This window comes from Melozone crissalis, unplaced genomic scaffold, assembly GCF_028551555.1.
Source record: "Melozone crissalis strain CALT ecotype California unplaced genomic scaffold, PUWL_Pcris_2 ptg000014l_1, whole genome shotgun sequence".
NCBI classification, from domain to species: Eukaryota; Metazoa; Chordata; class Aves; order Passeriformes; family Passerellidae; genus Melozone; species Melozone crissalis.
The window spans coordinates 15,679,081-15,698,861 of NW_026535792.1; the positions used below are offsets into that span (position 1 = coordinate 15,679,081).

At 38.3% G+C, this 19,781-nt stretch overlaps 1 protein-coding gene across 2 annotated transcripts; it reads left to right on the forward strand.

The window, feature by feature from the left end:
• Positions 1-4,002: 4,002 nt before the first annotated feature.
• CHRNA5 (cholinergic receptor nicotinic alpha 5 subunit) lies at positions 4,003-19,228 on the forward strand. Of its 2 annotated transcripts, none has more exons than XM_054272565.1 (6): positions 4,003-4,138; positions 12,803-12,954; positions 13,240-13,284; positions 14,547-14,656; positions 15,602-16,433; positions 18,398-19,228. In XM_054272565.1, the coding sequence occupies exons 1-6, from the start codon at positions 4,033-4,035 to the stop codon at positions 18,557-18,559; spliced, it is 1,407 nt and encodes a 468-aa protein (XP_054128540.1). In that variant the 5' UTR covers positions 4,003-4,032; the 3' UTR covers positions 18,560-19,228. The 2 variants fall into 2 exon arrangements, with proteins under 2 accessions (XP_054128540.1, XP_054128541.1); XM_054272566.1 differs by having other exon boundaries at positions 15,602-16,424.
• Positions 19,229-19,781: the final 553 nt, after the last annotated feature.

Consider the following 19,781-nt stretch of genomic DNA (forward strand, 5'->3'; position numbering starts at 1 on the left):
TTTGGTTGAAAGAATTACCAATATCATTTTCTTGCCAAACATGGCATCATTTCCTGGTAAAGGAGAACTTTTTAGATACTGTAATAATAAAAAGTTGAAATGACTTTAATAAATGTATTGAAGCATTGTAATAAGTTTTAAAAGATCTATTTATTTAAAGGTTTTGTTTGCACAAAGTGGAAGAAGTATTGTCTAATACTTCTTGAGTACAATCTTTGAACAGTAATTACCAATTTCATTTAAAAAACCATTATCTCTCCTGAGTGCCATTAATAGCTGATTGTGAGCTGAGCCTCTGTACTGCCTTGGAATAGGCAAGTAACTCTAGCTGGCAGTCATGTCCAAGATGTACAGCCAAGTTCTCCTGACCAAAATTTAATTTGGGATTAGTTTCTGCATTTGAGCCTAGGGCAGTAAGCAGATGCTGGAGATCTTTCTTTATTAGAATCTTCCTGAGCCATCTGGACACTAATGCAAGTTTCTTTCCTGTTCTTCCTAGAAATAAGAGCAGTGCTTGACTGCATTGGCCTGTTGTATTGATTCTGGCTTTGTGTGTTAAAAAAAAAAAAATTTAAAAAAAATCACCACCAACTGTGCCTTCTCTGGGAGTGGTTTGGGGATAAGTCGTAAGAACAGAAAAATGATTCTGGCGATACATTTGAGGTATCTTTGCTAATCAAGATGATCTTCCTGTTCTTTGTATGTTTTTTTTTTGTTTGTTTTTGGTGTATGTAGTGTTTACATAGAGTTTACAGTGTAATACATAAGTATTTAAAATATTTAGCTATTGCTGTGGATTTAATGTTATTTTAAAACAAGATCTTCATGTAGTGCTGTGGAAGGTGACAGATTTTTCCAGTTAGGTAAAAGTATTTACTTAATATTGTTTGCATAATAGGATGTTTGTAAACTTAAAAAACTGGTTAGCTTATATCTCACTTGAGTGCATGATAGAACTTGTTAGGGCAAATATGCAAATATACACAAATAGATTGTCCTAAGAAATTGTAATGTGGTTTGTTATTCTAAGTAGTTTAGGAGATAATGAAACTACTGCTTCTCCAATAATTACCTGTGCTGTCTCTTGCATCTGTCAGTGTTTAAAAATAGTTAGCTTGTTTTCTAGGTGACTGTATTCTGTTCAAATAAAGTCAAATTAACTTCCAAGACTGCTTCTTATATGACCTTCTTTAGGTATGCTTCTCTCTTCATCCAAATATTTTACTTGTCAGTTACAAAAGCACCTGAATTAAGAGACAACAAAAAACTCCTGATGTTAAATTTGACAGCTGCTTCTGGTTTCGTATGTATTTCCAAGGTAATTATTTATTCTTTCTCTTCATAACCTTAGAATTAGGAAAATTTAAATAAAGTGTGTGAAGATTTAATAAAATGTGTTGTGAAAGTGAATATAATTATTGAAAGGTGTTCAGTGGTTTCAGAAGCCTCAGGACTGTGATCCATGGATAACACAAGTCAGTATACAAGACATATAAGTCCAAGAAGCTGGTGCACTCAAATACTTCATACATGAGAGAAATTGTTTCATTTTAGACTGATGGAGATCCTAAGACTTATTTAAGCATCTTTCATTTTCTTTAAAGAGTGTTTTCTGCTATGTTCTTCTGCAGTAAAAATGATCCTAATTTTCAAGTTTCAATTGCAGTTATTTCTACTACAATATGAAAACCCACTGAAGTTTACCCACTCTGGATCTAAGAGTACCATTCACTGGCTTTAATCTGGAGAAAATTCAGCTTCACTAAGTTTTTAGAACATTTCTCATTTTACAAATAGAATTGAACAGCTGGCTATTTTTATCCGGGTTTAATTTGGCATTTGGCTTTCCAGTTAAACTACTCTTCAGTGCACAGTAAAAGCTGCCATCAGCCAATTTATTGCAGATTCTCAGAGTGTACTTTAGCAGGGACCTTCAGATGTCACCTCCTGCTGACAAGGGTCCTTTGAAAGGCAGCATTACTCATGTAATTGTTTAGGCTTTCATTTAATGGTAAATAATAAACTTAACATGCTGCTGATACTATTGACATTCTGCTCTAAGTTCAAAGCAGCAGGCAAAAAACATCTACTTATTTATAACTAGTGTTTTCTAAACAGTAATAATACAACATAATTAACATGTGCCAGATGATGCTACATAAAATATTTAGCAAAATGTTAGGCATGTAACCCAGACAGTTTAATCCTTTTATATCCCACAGCATCTGTTTTGCCTAGTTAGGACCCAGCTGCACACAAATCCACAGTTATGTAATAAAACCAGTTTCCTATGTCCTGCACGTTCTAGTGGCAGCTATGTTCAACATTGGTAACAACACATTATGGCTCTAAAATGCATCAGCTGCACTGCTCAGAAATACAAATTTCATCTGATAATCTCATGTTAGGAACACCAGGTGCAGTGCGGTAGTGAAGCAGCTTCCATCAAAACTACAGAGTTGCAATTTTAGTACAAATATTGCCCAGTAATTCTTGAAGCACTCAGAAAACTGCAGAACTGGAGTGTCACCAAAAAAAAAAAAAAAAAAAAAAAAGTGGGTGTTTGTGCCCTGTTTTTTGGCTAAAATATATTTTTCATTTACTATAAAGTCTCGAGTTGACAACTGCATATACACTAAGCATTTCAAAAAAAGAGCATGCTGCATCCTTTATATGAATACTTTGACTGTAGAAGATATGCCATATACAAATGGATTCTTAATATATAAAATGACCATATTTACTGCAGAGCATTCAAATCAATACAGCCTGTCACTAGAAGTGTGCTGGGAGAAACTCCTGTGTAAGCAGCCTTTTGTGTGTGCTTGTGCAGCCTGCATTATGTCTTGCACAGACATGCACAACCCAAATATGGCTGCAGGAAAAGATAATACACAAAAACACGAGGCTAAAAATTAAGAAAGGGATTGAAATGCTCCAGTATTCTGTTTTGGTCATTGAAAAGATTCACTGTTTACACAGACAGATGTGTTTTTTCTGTGAAATAAAGAACTGGTATAAAAGAATTTTGAAAATCAACAACATTATTAATGAAATTGCTGTTTGGGTAGTGCTCATTTTAGAAAGGTATAAAGTTGCTAAAATTATTTGAGTTAAATAAGGGATATTTTCCTGAGGTACAAGCTGATTAACACAGTAAAGTCATTTAGCCTTTCTTTCCACGTCTTTTCTCTCTATGAACTACTAAACACTGTCTTAGATGTAAAAAATGTGTTATTGCCAGCTGCTTCTATTTTTTTGGCAATGTGTACACTATACATTTCCATTAAGACAATTTAGGAAAAATCACTGATTAAATTTCACCGTGTGTGTGTTGGAAGTTGTCTTTTGTAACAGAATTTATTTACCTGATACAGAAAAAAGTGGTGTTTTGTACAGAGTATTTATTATATATGTTATATATCTGTAATATACCTAAACATGTGGAAATATCCTATGTCTTTTTAGCCTGCATTAGTTTATCTATTTTAGATTAAAAGTTCCAAAATATTCTAAATTAGAAACTTCTAAAAATCGTACTGATTTAGAAACTTAGGAAAAAAACCCCTACCGAGTGTTTCAAATGCAATGGAAATTAAAAGATTTTTTTCTCGGCAGAAGTCACTTACACTCGCACCCTCCCAGCAGCACAGTGCAGGCGCAGCAGGCGTTGCCCGGGTGGCCGTGCCGGGGTTACCGAGCGCTGGTGCTGCAGCGGCCCCGCCGCGCACCTGCTCGGCCCCGCCAGGAGCCGCTCCCGGGCGGCGGGACGGGCACGGGCACCGAGCCTGAGCGCGCACCGCTGCCGCCTCCTCCCCGCCGTGCTGCCGGCAGCTCCTCCGGCCGCACCGGGGCCGAGAGCGGCTCCCGAGGCCGGGGCGCGGCCGGCGGTGGGGCCGGGCCCGCGCGGTCCGAGGCTCCCGCCCCCCGCGCCTCCTCACGGCCCCCGCGGGGCGGGGCCAGCGCCGCCCGGCCCCAGCGGCTCCCGGCTCCCGCCGCGGGGCTCGGAGCGAACGGGGCTGTGCCCAAGCCATGGCCGGGCGCGGAGCGTGGCCGTGCTGCGGCCGCCCTCCGGCCATGCTCCTCCTCACCTGGCTCTGCGCGCCCCTGCTCGGCCAGCTCGGAGCCTCACACGCGGGTAAGGCGGCTCGGGGCGGCCCCAGGGATGAGGGTCGGCCGCTGGGAAGAGGAGTGAAGGGTGAAAAGCGCTCCGGTGAGCAGCCAGGAAGGTGGCGGAGGGGTGGGCTCGGCCGGCGGGGGGTTCCGAGCCCTCCTGGAGTGTGTGGGGCCGCCGGGGACGGAGCGGGCGGTACCGTGGCCCGGGGGTCTGCGGGCGCCGCTGCCCTGCCCGGGTGGGAGCGCGGGCAGCGGGAGCGCTCCGTGAGGGGAGGGAGTGAGGCGGGATGGTGCGGGGCGGGGGGAAGCTGTCGGAGATGGGCTCTCCGCGCCCCAGATTCGTTTTCCGCTCCGCGCCGTCAACTTTTTCCCGGCCGAGGTTAAGGTAAGGCTGGTGCTGGGTGCGGTGGGGGCTGCTGAGGGAGGATCGCGGGGCTGCGCTGGCTTTGGGAGAACGAGCGGGACCTGCGGGGAGCGCTGTCAGACGGGCTCACCAGGGCTGCCCCCTCACAGGAGAGGAGGAAATGTCTTTGCTAAACTAAAGCTTTTCAGGGGCATTATCAGTCCTGAATGCCTCACATTTCATTACATACACTTCCTAAATGTGCATGGATATAACGCTTTAAAGATCTCAGCTGCCGCAGCTTTCAGGTTTTTATCTGCTCACTTTGTGAGGGGAGGTGCAGTTGTAGGTTTGTGGTGCATGCTCTGCATCTGGTACAGAGGTAAACTTGCAGAATATGTTTTAATAACTGTAATTTCGCATACGGATGTGTCTGCCCATGAAAACAACCCTCTTAAGAATTTATAAGACAACTGAAGAATTTATAAGACAACTGTCTTTAGTTTAGTCGTGCATCATTTCTTTGACTTCAAAAGAGGCAGTCTCATAATTCAATCAGGATTTAACTTTCCGAGTTGAAGGATGTAAAACAGCATGTGAAGCTGGAGTGTTTATAGAATTATACAGAGATTAAAGGAGCAAAATCACCGCTCTTCCACCGATTTATTTAGAAACAGTTGTTTCAAAATGTTGCACTCACATAATTTGTAAGTACATTCCCAAGAGTCTTGCAGAATGTCTTGAAAACATAACTACAACAATAAAAGGCAGACAGAAAATTAATGAAAGATAAATTTGAACTTTTTTTATACTAACTGAAAATTGAAAAAGTGATTGTAAATATAGTTTATTGAAAGTTGATTGTATCAACATCTAGGTTTTAATTCAGCCTACAAATACTCAGTCTGTTATTGCTGAATGTGATTTAAAAGACTATTCTTTGTCCCAAAATTTGGAAAAGCAGTGTTTTTCCTGTTCTTCATGATGACAGAAGATACAAAATCATTATGTGACATTACATGATTTATATGACTGCATGGAATTACCTGCAGTCAGGGTAAGCCAGGTTTTGCCTTTTGGCACAAGCCAGCAGTTTTGACTTCACTGAGAACTGATTTTATACAATGAGGCTAAAGTTTCTTTTCATAACTTGTTTTTTCTAAAGTAAAATTAAATTTGCTATAAGAGTGCTTGTAAATTAATTTGGTGTTTCCTTCAGTTAATAGTGAACCAATATTTTGTCTTGGCTAACTCCAAATTGTCAGGAGAAAATACTTGCTAATTTAAAATACAGTCAAAGTATGTCTTGTTCTTGCTCTGAATTTTTAGTTAACAGGTGAGACTGGAATGCCCAAATGGAGCTGAGGTTAACAACAACTCTAGCCTAGCCCTGCTGTGCTGCAGGCAGACCTGTGATGGTGTTTCCCTGGCACTTCAGGCACCCAGGCATTTTCCACTCAGTTTAACAGATCAAATCCTTCTCCCTACCCAACAGAAAGCTGCAAACCTTTCTGCCTGTATGGGTTTCTTGTGATTTTTCTCTTAAAATATTTTGAGAACCTTAAAATATTTTAAGAACCTCTTTCCTTAGAGGTTCTTAAGGGGATAAATGTGAGCATTGATTCGAGGAGAAGTGCCTGTGTTGATCTGTAGAAGGAAATACTTGCATAGTTTCCCACTTTTTAGAATGGTAAAACCCAGGGTTTGTGTGATATTATAGATTTTGAAATCTCCCCATCTGGTTTTGAGCAATGTAGCTGATTTCTGTGAGCTGTAGGATTCTGTGTTCCAGTGTATCCAAGACTGGAATGGAGCTGAGTGGGCAAAACACTCCTGAGGCAGAAGGTAAGGCTGGTGCCCAAAGTCTGCAGCACCCAGGGCTGCACTGGCAGCCTGTGAGAAGCCCTGGCCTGTTTCTTATTTCCATAAGGAATTTTTAATGTACATTTCAGATTTGTGTTTAATTTCATGACACATAGCCTCTAAATTTATAAATGGTTCTACTTATCAGGTTCTACATCTTGTTCTTCCTTGTGCTCCTTGTGCTATCTGCACTTCTGCACACCCTTTTTGCTGCTTGCTTTCAGCATTCCTCGAGGCTGACTTCACAGTCCATCCTCAGTGTCAGCAATCAGTGGAATTGATGGAATGATTAACAGTGGTACAAAGAGAGATGACAAAATGCTGGATGTGTTACAGGAATGTCCTGCCCTCAGTGGGACAGGATTTTCCCTGATGTGCAGCCCCTTTTCCTGTGGCCCTGCTGTTGGGCAGGGAGGAGGATCCCAGTTGTGGCTGTGGAGCTGAGTGGAGCAGGCTGGTGGCAGTGGGCTGGGCAGGCACAGGCTGCAGTCACTGCTGCAGGGCACTGTCACTGCTGTGCCAGCCGTGTCACTAGGGAGGTCAGGAAGCTCTTTGGCACCTGGTGTGGACTTGCCCTAGAATCCATAGCACAGAAAGGAATGGTTGGTGGTCCAATTAGCTCTTAATCTAAAGACTGACTGTCAGTTCATATCTATTTCTTGGTTTGTTTACAAACTACATGGTCTATTATAGTTATTAACCAAACTTGTACTTGTATTCAGAAATATGTGCCATAGTTATACCTTGTTGCTAAGCTGTTAGGGAGTAGTTTCATTCTCCTTTACAACCATCAAGTTGTACCTTTAACATTTTAAATTTGAATTGAATGTGAGAAACAGCTTCCCTACTTTCTGTGAGCAGCTCTTGTACCTCTGTGCATATTGGTAAGTACTAAGCAGTATTGCAGTTCAAAATTCCTCACACTTTCATGTTCAATATATGTTGTTTTATTTTGCTCCTGGTTGGCTGGAGGTTGATGTGCTAGGTAAAAGAGAAGGCACAAATCTTCCCAGTAACTCTAAAGCCACCTTTTCCATGCTTGTAGGTGTGGTGATAGGGTTTGCCTTTATTTTTTAAACAGGGGAGGAAAAGATAATTCTGGAAAGTTCAGAATGTAATCATTGGCTTTTCTGACTTCTATTCAATAAATAGAATAAAGTTAGTATTGCTGCTTTGACTTACAGGCATCCTAGTTGAGATGATTGTGATCTTTCTGAATGCTTGCTGTTAATTAAACGCTTGACTGTGATTGGATTCTGGGCAATTGCTAATGCATAGAAGGAAAAGTAGGCCAAAAAATTAAAGACCATGCAGGAAGTATGACTCATGATCCTTTTCAAAGGGTCAGAGGAATCAGTATCAAATAAAACTTCAATTTGATACATTACACCTGTCTTTTCCACCTAATGAAGTAACGATGGGAGATCATCTCAGTAAATATACTAGAGTACTGAAGGCAGGGATACTGTGTATATTCCTTCACCTTCCAGATTTTTAAGGAAATTATTAGTTGTTAGATTTGTGGATAAGTTTGTGTTATATAGCCCAGAGTTAAAGAATATAATGTTAAACTGCAAAGTATGGATATTTTGCAGCGTTTATTGTCCTTAGTAGTGTTGTGTTTGTTGGGTTTTTTTGCTGTAATGGTGTATAAATAAAAATATGCATTAGTAATATATATTACTTCTGAAAATGCATGTTAGCATTACACTTCTAGAAAGTGATCCTTCCCCTTTCCCCATGGGCCTCCTTTTGCACCCAATAGTGATGTAAAGAAAACCTGAAATCATTAACTCTCAATTCTGTCAATTAGAAAATGCTTTGAGTTACACTGTTTAAATTAGAAAATGCTTTGAACTGCACTGTTTAATGTATAAGGACCAGTGTTACACCTGCACTGCCAATCTGGCTCTTAGACTCTCTATCTAAGGAAGTGCAGAGGAATACAGAGTTCAAAGAAAGCTTGTTATTTGGAGAAGCATGGACTGTGGTGTTCCCCTATTTAAAAACAAAGATTTATGAAAATACCTCTGGGATCAAGCCTGTAACACTAAGTATTTCACTGGTAATTCTTATAAAAGGAATAATGTTGCTAAATCATATTAAGATGCTAGGAAATTTAATCCCATAATGGTACAGTAAATTACAAGAGTGTTATTCTTTTGTAAAACCCATCTTTTGTTTCTTATCTACAACATTAGAAAAGTTAGCCATTAGCAGCCCATGTGAAATTATGACTTGGGAATGTTATCAAGATAAATGGACATGTACATGTTTTATCATGCTACTCGTGCATCTGAGGCCCATGTAATGTTTCACCCTATTTTCTAAATAGTTCTTCCAAAGCAGTTTGATAAAAAAGTTTGTTAAATACCTATGGAGGAAATAGTAGAACTGAATTTTTAAATACAATGTTTTCAAGGTCAAGCATTTCATTAGAATTTTTACCTAGCCTTTGTTCTCCAGCTACTTCAGAGTTTAAAAAAATTGAATAATTTGTGCATAAACATTTGTCTCCTTTGTGGAGAATTAAAATTTAGGCCATCCAATCTCATATATGATTTAGGTGTGGGTTTTTTTTGGGTTTTTTTGTTGCTAAATATGGACTTACACTGAGGGGCAGTGAGAAGAATTTAAGGTGCAAATAATAAAGAAAATGTTGTCATTGGGAGTTGCCACTGACCAGTGCAGAGAGCTGCCTTTGGTTTAACCTGCAGGGGTTCCCTGGCCTCAATAGAAATGGAGCCACACAAATACAGGCCAGCTCAGAACTGCCCTTCAGGGGCTACAGATCTTTTAAGTATTTTTTAATACTGAGCTGGTGGCAGGGGTGAGTGTTGCCGTAATCTCTTGCCATCTGATTTAGGATGAGATTGTACTCTGAGTTGTTTGTTTGCTAATCTTGCTAGTCATAGGTTTTAACCTCTTTCTGTTTTTCTACTCTGCTGCCTTAAGCCACTAAAACTGTTTTACTTGTTTTCCTCTCTTAACATTTTTCCACTTGTCACCAGTTCTTCACAATTTTTGTACTGATGTTAATACAAGGAGTAACTAAGAATCACAGCCCCTTGTTGTAATCTTAAAATCATAGATCCATGGAAAAGAGATATAAGACATATGCAGTCTGTGTAACAAATTGTTTGAATTGCCATGTTAAATAAAATGTACAAGGTAGAGGTGATTACTTATTTTGTTTTTGCCTAGTCTTAATATACTCTTACCATTCCCAGCCCCTCATGGAGCTCTCCTTTGTTCAAGAAGTCTTTTCTAGACCAGTTTGCCCCAACGTGTTAATAAAGAGAATAAAATAGAAATATTGAAAAGTGTGGATACATCTGTGATCAGACAAAGAAAGAAAGAAATAATTGAACTATATTGTTAGTAAATAATGGTCATTGTAATAGATGAGTGAGTATACTATAGGTCTGAGTACAAAATGTTTGAAAAATAATCTAAGTATAGAAAAGCAGTAAAGGAACATGTCCCCTTTGAGCAGAGCAGAGGAGATGCTGTGTTTTAAGAGAAGCTTGATCTGGAAACAACATGTACCCTGAGGATGCTGTGTCGTTGCACAGGAGCTTGTCTTACAGGAACACAGAAATGGTGAAAGTGCAACTTTGCCTCTGCATTGCTTCAAGGTCAATTAATTGAGAGATAATATCCAGCTGCATAGTCAGTCTTAAATTCAGTTGAGAGTTGTAACTGGAGGAGGGAAATGTAATTAATGCTAATATAAAAATCAAGTATTTATGAAATATTAGGCTGAAATATACACAAAACCTTTCATAATTCAGGAAATAGGGATATAGAAATAGAGAAATTAGGTTGGGTCTTCAGGAAGCATTCTTTTGGATGTCTGTAAAATGTAGGGCTTGGCAAATCTGTCTATAGTTACAAATAAGAAAAAATCCTTGGCCAATGAGGATATATTGAACCAGTTAAATATATTTTTGGCACTTGTACATTTACAAGATAACTTGTACATGTGCAATGTTCTGTTGCTGGATCCTTTTTGGCAGCAATTCTCATGTCCTGTGAGTTTTTCTGTATCCACCTGAGCTATCTCAGTGGTATAGTGTAAGTTGCCCATCAGTTCTTTGCACATCCCACAAGTCAGAAAGATTTGTATTTTGAAACAGAAGGGTGAACTGTCTTAAAACCCAAATGTTGATTTGGCCCACAGCAAGAACCATTCAGTAGCACATTAGTGTGGGGTAAGAGTTGTAGGAAAAAGTGTGGTGATGTTCACAGGGGTCTGAGGAAGAGGGAAGAGATGAGGATCTGACTCCATGTTTCAGAAGGCTTGATTTATTAATTAATTATATATATATATTATATTACAACTATACTAAAAGAATAGTAGAAAGGATTTCATCAGAAGGCTGGCTAAGAATAGAAAAAGAATGGAATGATAACAAAAGCTTGTGGCTGGGACAGAGTCTGAGCCAGCTCACTGTGATTGGCCGTTAATTAGAAACAACCCCATGAAACCAATCCCAGATGCATCTGTTGCATTCCACAGCAGCAGATAATTATTGTTTACATTTTGTTCCTGAGGCCTCTCAGCTTCTCAGGAGGAAAAATCCTAAGGAAACGATTTTTCATAAAATGTGTCTGTGACAAAAACGGGGTCCTGCTGCTCCCACTGTGCTGATCCTCTTTCTTAAGCTACATTCTGCTTTTGCTGCTGCTATGGCACTTCAGAGAAATCTGATTAGTGTGTAAAATAATGATATTCCTACTGGACTGCCCCAAGCTGCAGTGCCAAAGGCAGGGACCTGCCTTGCTGAGCTCTGCAGTGCTTTGGCTGTTTTCACCAAAGGATCTGTACATGGAGCCTTTTGCAGCACATCAGTCACACTTCAATGAACACAAGGGAACTTAAAACTTGGGCCGCCCATCTCAGTTTGTCTGGGCTGCAGTCATGTGGGACTGGGTTAGGTCAGCTCAATTAATGGCTGAAGTGGTGTCAGCCAGGCCTCTGCCACCAATGCCAAGTCATGGAAGTGTTGGTCAAACTCTGAGGGAGCTTTATCTAGTGTTGTGGGAACGAGAGCTGCTGCCCTGTGCCGGTGTGACACTGCCTGGCATACAGTGCAGTCACCCCAGGCCATTCCAACATCCTAGTCCTCTTCAGTACCTATGAATTGCTGATTTACTGAATGTTGATGGTAATGAACTTCAAGCACACATTATTTATGCTGCCTTTAATTGATACTTTGTTTCCTTTAGCTTATTTAATGAGAAAGATTAGATACTACCAGTGTTTTTTCTGCTTGTATCGTTCCTAGTTGATCTACTTCTGTTATGTTGACTAAATTCACCTCCTCTCCAAAGACAGTAATGTTAATCTTTTAAATCTCTCCTTGTACGGATGACTGTCTCTGGTTTTAATCTGTTTATGTCATTCTCTGGTGATTTTCTGCTTCTGATACATCTTTTTTTAGATGGATGCTGTTAGTGAGCACATGATTTCTAGAGAGGTTGTGCCATAGATTTATGGAATAGCATAATATTTTAAGTCCGCATTTAAAAGAGATGGTGGTGAGCTCCTTTCTTTTGTTTATGCTGTCCCTTAAACTGATTATAACAGTTGCTAGGTCTTTTTTTGGCAGTAGTTCCCTTTTAAATTTCATTGGTAAGTAGTAAAAATCTTTATCTAGAACATGTCAGTGTTTTCTGGTGGTCATTCTAACTTGTGCCTGAGGATTGGAGGCCCTTCCATGCAAGGTGATGTGTGTAGTTTGTGCTTCTCAAGGCAGCAGCCATCTTCAGGTCTTTTATAACACCTTTGAAAGCTGTTCTTACTCAAGTTATTCAGCTAGACTCGGATCTTCCCTTTTTTTTCCCCCTCTCTGTTCATCTTCCCCAGAATGAACCCTTGAGAGCTGTGAAAAAGAACTGGAAAGGTGCATCCCAGTCAGTGTAACATTAGAATGGGTAGAGAGTCAACTGGTGAATAGTTTGGCATATGCATCTAAGATACAAAACAGTGTGAGGGAAAGTGCTCTACAAGTGCAGCAAAATTTATACATGGTAAATGTGCCCAAACATTAGAAGAGATACATTAATCAAAGAGACTGAAGTTTCAAACTGGATTGGAAGTTATGCAGGATACCACAGGTGTGTAATGTGGATGTAGGTTGGCAGAACTTCAGTCCCTCATGATCAGCTTTCTGTTTTAGAGGAGTTCCATAGCTGCATGGCATTGGGTAAATTATATAAGAGCTTTTTGCCTGCTGAGATTATCTTAATGTTCTTGAGTCATCAATTTTAGAAGCGTGGTAATGGTATGAGGATGCCAATAAAACCAGATAACTTCATAAAATTCTACTTCCATGACTGTGAGCATGGTTCTAGAGAGAAGGGGATGAGATGAGAAATTGAACTCTGCATAAAAAAAGCTGTAACTGTTTGGACATAAGAATGCAGATGTACACTGCTCATTTGAATCAATGTTAATATTTTTTTTTATTATAGCTGTATCTGAACCTTCTTTTATTGCTAAAAGTGAAGATCGCTTGTTCAAGCATTTATTCGAGGACTATCAAAGATGGGTTCGTCCAGTGGAGCGCTTGAATGACACAATAAAAATCAAGTTTGGCCTTGCAATCTCTCAGCTAGTAGATGTGGTATGTATAGTAAATAAATTGGGTTTTTTTCCACTAACTTTAAAAGGAACATAATTTCATGTGAAATAATTGAGCCTGTTAAACACAATAGATTAAACATAAATTATTATCTGTGTAATAAAAAATGCCCTATAGATGAATATATAATGTTCTCATATAAACATACTTAGTGATTAGAATGCTTTCAGCAGTGTGTTTTGTATTTTAAGTTACAGACCTCTGTGAACTAAAGCAGCTATTTCCTATGGATAGATTCTTTTTTGTGATATATGCTTTATTTTACAGGATGAAAAAAATCAATTGATGACAACAAATGTATGGTTGAAACAGGTACGTGTAAATATTGATGAAAATTTCTGAAGCTTCATAACTGCAAATCAACATTTAGGAGAAACTTTTCTAGTTAATTGTATATTCAAAAAACTTAGTTCTTGCAAGAAATTTTATTTCACATAGTATCTTTATAGAATGTTCCTGAAAATGCTTTAAAGGATTAATTGTGACAAACCTCTTAAGAAAACCATAACAAGTAAATAAAAATTCACCAAATTAAAAGTAATATGATATGGCATTGCATCACCATTTAATATACCAAGGTATATATAACCAACCATGAATTGCTGCTTCAGTATGTAAGTTTTTATACAAAAGCTTTATCAAGAAAAGTATGGTTGGTGTATTATTCTGTATAATATTTTTGAGGTCTTTTTCCTGTAGGATATTTGAAATTATTGGATATACATTACTGTGAAATTCCAGTTTCAAAATTAAATATGCTTGCTAGAAGGAAATACTTTTTTCTCTTAAGAATATTTGGGTTTGGGCAGGAAAAAGCCTCCAGCTTTGTAATTGTCAGAGTCCAGTACTAAACTTAATTGCCACTATTTACTCAGCTAATGCTGCTCACAAATCATTCTTGATTTAACTGAGAAGAATCTTTGCAGATGCTGGGTATACTTACTAGCTTATGGAATTCTTTTTGTTTGGGCTAATTCTTTTCTGTTTGTTTATTTGAGTTTTTTCCCTTTGCTTCCCATTTTTTTTCTTTTTGGTAACTGTAATTTTAGGCCAAGTTTTTATTTTTAGGAAAACTTTGAGATTAGTCAGCAAATATTAGATGGCCACGTGAGCTGATGATTCTTTGTGTCCTCTTTAATAGTTTCTACAGGTCTTCTTGAAGTTGAACCAGTTTTAAGAGTTGGAACATGATGGGGTTTTTTTTGTATAATGAAAATGTTTAAATTGCTTCTGATTAGCTTCCAGTCATTGGTATTCATCCAGAACAAGCTTTTTTTCAAATTTAATTTATACAATTAAACTACATTCTAATAGCTCTTACTTATAAATGCATGCTCTGAAAAAGGAACATCATATCTTAAGTTCTGTACAGAAACATTGTCAAGCAGCTCTTATAACAGAAAACAAATACTGAATGAGGTAACCACATGCCTGTTCAGCAACTTCATTGTTTGATGCAAATTTTAGTTCACTTTGATTGTTGTTAATTGCCCTGTTATTTATTTTCATCTGCTATCACCCTGCTGAAATCCACTTCCCAATAATAATGATTTTTACATCTCACATATCCACAGGAATGGATAGATGTGAAGTTGAGGTGGAATCCTGACGACTATGCAGGAATCACATCTATCCGTGTCCCATCAGATTCTATCTGGATTCCAGATATTGTGCTGTATGACAAGTAAGGTTTGAATCTTTTCATACAAAATGCATTTACTTCATAACTTCTCTGACCAAGCTGCTTCTGGGAGGCTCATTGGATGGACACAATGTGTACATTTAGCGGGCTAAAGAACCAGTGCAAGAACTTGCCTCTGAATGCAAATAGACTTTGTTGCCATATTAAGTGCTCAGATGTTTTGCTTTACTTCTGAATGGAATTTCTAGTCCCTTTGAAAAAGTTATTTCTATTTTGTTGTGTGAACTTTTTTCTTTATTGGACAAAAATGTCTTGCACAGTGCTGGGTATGAATAGTGTAGTGTGATAGGAGGGAAGCAACTAATTTATGCTGTTGTAGGTCATATTCAGCATGGAATTAAAGTCAGGTACATTTAACTGTAAGGGGTGGGTTGGATTGGTTTTGACTTTTTTCTTTTGAAAATTAACAGATCTCAGAAACAAGAACTTTTGAATTAACCTTTGTGCACAACCCAGATGCACATAGAGTGCTTTTACATTTCCAGACTTGTTGAGTCAGGAAAAAAGGCTGTAGCAGTGATTGTAAATTCAAGTTTGGGCACAAGTATTATTTTACCTGTTTAATGACTCTTTTTCTTCAATAATTATAGTTTGGCTGAATTTAAAAGTACTTACTCTGTCTTACTAATAGAAACACCAGAGCTGAGTCATGCTGTTAAAGATTAGGATTTTACAATCTTTTCATAAGATTGGGACCATAGAAAGTTGCACAGATCTTTTCAAGACTTGAAAATATTCTTCAGTCTTCCAAAGCTGTTTACCTATGTTAGCTTCAGATTTGAGGGGGAAAAGTTGACTATGAAGTCAATACAAAATTTTGGCTATCAAGGGACAGACAGCTGAAATGACAATAACAAAACATAATTTCTTCTTTAAATACATCCCCACAGCCCATTGTAATTGGCTGTAATTTATCTCTTCTTTCAGTGCAGATGGACGTTTTGAGGGAACATCTACAAAAACTGTGGTAAAATATGATGGCACCATTGCTTGGACTCCACCAGCAAACTACAAAAGTTCTTGTACTATTGATGTAACATTCTTCCCCTTTGACCTTCAGAATTGCTCAATGAAATTTGGCTCCTGGACCTATGATGGCTCACAGGTTGATCTAATTCTTGAAGATTATGATGTTGACAAAAGAGATTTTTTTGATAACGGAGAATGGGAAATAGTGACTGCAACAGGGAGCAAAGGAAACAGGACTGATGGATGCTGCTGGTATCCTTTTGTTACATATTCATTTATAATTAGACGTTTGCCACTTTTTTACACTTTGTTTCTCATTATTCCTTGTATCGGGCTTTCATTTCTAACTGTCCTTGTCTTCTATCTTCCTTCAAATGAAGGTGAAAAAATTTCACTCTGCACTTCAGTACTGGTATCTTTGACTGTTTTTCTTCTTGTTATTGAAGAAATTATTCCATCATCTTCTAAAGTGATCCCTCTCATAGGAGAGTATCTGGTGTTCACGATGATATTTGTGACCCTGTCCATTGTGATCACCGTCTTTGCCATCAACATCCACCACCGCTCCTCGTCCACGCACAACGCCATGGCGCCCTGGGTTCGCAAGATCTTCCTGCACAAGCTGCCCAAGCTGCTGTGCATGAGGAGCCATGTGGATAGGTACTTTGCTCAGAAGGAGGAAACAGCCAATGTGAATGGCTCAGAGTCGTCCAGGAACACCTTGGAAGCAGCTCTGGATTCCATCCGTTACATTACGAGGCACGTGATGAAGGAGAACGAGGTCCGTGAGGTGGGTGTGTCATTCCTGCTGCCCTCATTTTGTACAAGTGCAAACTAGAAAACCAAGGGCTTTACTGGGCAGCTGCATATTAAAGATGTGCTACAGATTTCCAGCTTTTGTACTTTGCTGAAAGTTGTGGAGTTATTTCCATTGGAAAAAAAGTGCAAATACGGTACAATACTGAGACTGTTTGGCTGATACAGTGCAGTACTTGGGGTCTTCAAAAGTCTTTTGCTGTTTTCTGTTAGTTCTTATCATTAGTTACACATTGTGAGACACTTGTCTGTGACAAAAGCACGTACTGTAACTGTTCCCTACAGCACTGCTGAGATTACAGAAGGAGCTCTTTTCCACTTTAATGTTGTACCCAAAAGGCTGTCTTGAAAAATGCATTTGCCTTATATTTTCCAAATAAATACTGCCAAGACTTATCTTGCAGCTTTCAATTTCAAATAAAAACAGTTTGAGTGCTCTAACTTATATTAATTTAAATACAGGCTATAGCCATATGTTGACCATTTTGTGCTCAGATGAAACGTGGACTCAATGACTTCCTAAGCGTTCTCTTCTATCATTATTATTTGTCCCTAAGTTTATCAAAAGATGTCAGAGGCTTTTTTTCAGTGTCAGAATGCATTTTCACTCTGAATTATCCTTCATGGATGTTTACAACACTTCTGTAAGAGCATTAGAAATCTGTTTTCTTTACATGCTCTTTAAGCTAGCACCATCGGTACATCGGAGATTTAAATGCTATTTCCAGTCTAACACAGAACTTTGTAGAAGTCTGTGGTGTACTGTCTGTTCCTGATGGCAAAGGCTGGGGTTCTTTCAGTCTGGGAATTGCTGTCTTCAGAAGGCTCTGGTTGCTGAGAGTGTGTTCTCCCATAGGAGACTAGGAGTAATGTGCCTCCTCTGCTGTGCCTTCTCAGGACTTGACTCAGACATTGTCACAAGGGATGTGGCCTAGATTTATAGTAAATGTATGTGCTGTACTGTTAAAGCAGCATCTGCATTGTATGAACAACAGAAATAGAATAGTTTGCTGTTAAATACATAATTTCCTGTAAATTAAGGGTTCACTGTGAGAGACAAGTAGTAAGTATTTTGTTTTCCAAGTGTAATGTTGTTACTATAAACCTTGGAAATTATTATACAGCTGACTGGGGGTTTAGTGTTTTATTATTACTGGGCTCCAGAGAATGCAAGCTTTAATTGTAAAAGTTCTTAATAAACACTAGACAGCTGGTGCTATCATGGCCTTACATCTTAGGAAGCATTAGGCTTGGGAAACATGGATAGCTCCAGTTCAAATCCAACACAATTGTTTGGCAGGGTTTTAATTTGCTTGCACAATTATATCTGCAATACTTGCAGATATGTGTATAGATATGAATAATTTTATCAAAAAAGAAAAAATAGTCATGAAACCCCTGTGAGTATTCTCCCCAGTGTATAATTCTTTGCAGCTTTCAGCAATTGTCTGTAACAAAACAGCTGCTCTGTACTAACAATTTAATTTTTTTTTTTTTTATTTACTGCTTGGGAGGTTTGGTTTTGGTTTTCTGGTTAGTTTTTCGTTTTGGGTTGGTGGTTTTGGTTGTTGGGAGTTTTGTTACAACTTTTGCTTCCAACTCCTGCTTGGGAATTCCACGTTATGATGTCATGTGCCATGTATCCTGCAGTATGTTAGAAAATGGCAGGCCAGTCTCATCTCTATAGATGAGGATGTTTGGTGCTTCTCAGGGTCAATTTCTGCATCAAAATCTACATAGCTTATCCATCTTCACAGAGGGAAGCTTGCTTCAGTTCTAACTCCCAGTATAATCATAAAACATTGCTCCAGAGGGTTTTCCCAGGGACATGGTTGGCAAAAGCCTATATTGAAATAATTAAGAATTGCAGGATTTGGTGCTGTGTTTTTACCTGTTCTTGCACACACTGACCAATTTATGTGCTCTCTTGTGTTTTAGGTTGTTGAAGACTGGAAATACATTGCTCAGGTGCTTGATCGAATGTTCTTGTGGGCTTTTCTTCTGGTTTCAATAATTGGATCACTTGTGTTATTTATTCCTGTTATTCATAAATGGGCAAGTATAATAGTCCCTACCCATATAGGCAGTACAAATGCATAAAATATTTTTGGAGCTATCTCCTACTGATCTGGCTCTAAGTTTTGCAGTAACTCTGTTTCCATGCATGTTCTTTCTAGGCATGTTTCTGGTAGAGTGAAAAAAAAAAAAATAAATCCAGAACTAGAAAATTAGGTTTATTTAAAGCATGGCATTCCCAGGACACACAGAAGTCAGTCTGCTTATTGCCAGTCTACTGAGTTACTGCCAAGCCAGGTCACAATTAAAAGAACCTTTTCTAGCCATGGCATGTATGATTTATTAAAAAAGCAGACATTGACACCTACTGTGATATAGAAGGATTTCAATTTTTTAATGATAATCACTGTAGTCCAATTATTAAATTACTATATAAATCATTATACTGAATATTAAATAATTGCATTTACACAGTAGAGTTGCTTATTTCAATTTAGTGCACAAAGGTGAATTTTCATCAGTTCTCTTCAGTGTGTTGCAGAAGTCTGAAATTTCACCAGAATAATTTAAAATAATAAAAATATAAGTAAACCTCCTGTATATATAATATACAACTAAAAACAGCAATTTGGCCATGTTTGGCCTTTATAAATTTTCACTGGAATTTGTTGCTAAATTTTAAAGCTTGTTAATTCTGTGATACCAACATGAGCATTTAATAAGCCTTAAAATGCCTAAAGCATGTGTGTATATTGATGTTAGGCAGTTAACTGAGTTCCCAAGGAGCATAAGTATTCTAAGGGGCTGGAACATTCAGATTTCTTTACTCTTGATGAAGAATTTGATACAGTGTGTGAGTTTGCAGACATGTTCATTATTTCCTGTGTCTGGATGTTTCTCAGAATTAAGATTTTAAGCACAGGCAGAAGGAATTTGTGGAGCATCTTTCTGAAGGAAATGGGTTATAAATTACTATACTGTAGAACCAAATGGAGATGATAAATGATTTTTACATTTGTTTAATTGAACTTGAGAGCTGCCTTGGATTAGTTCTTTCACTTTAAAAACCATATGTAACTCTAAGCAGCAAGAGCTTAGAGTTTTCTGAAATTCTTTTTTCCTAAGATCATTGAAAATGAACTTGCAATTTTTCAATTATTCCATTAAAATGCATTCTTTACCCTGATTCCAATGCCACCTCACTTCCTTTCTTAATAGCTTTATTTCTGGAAAAGACTCTAAAATAGTTGGGTGTTTTCCTACATTAAAGTTTTTTCAGTGTTGTTCATAATATAATTGCATCCTG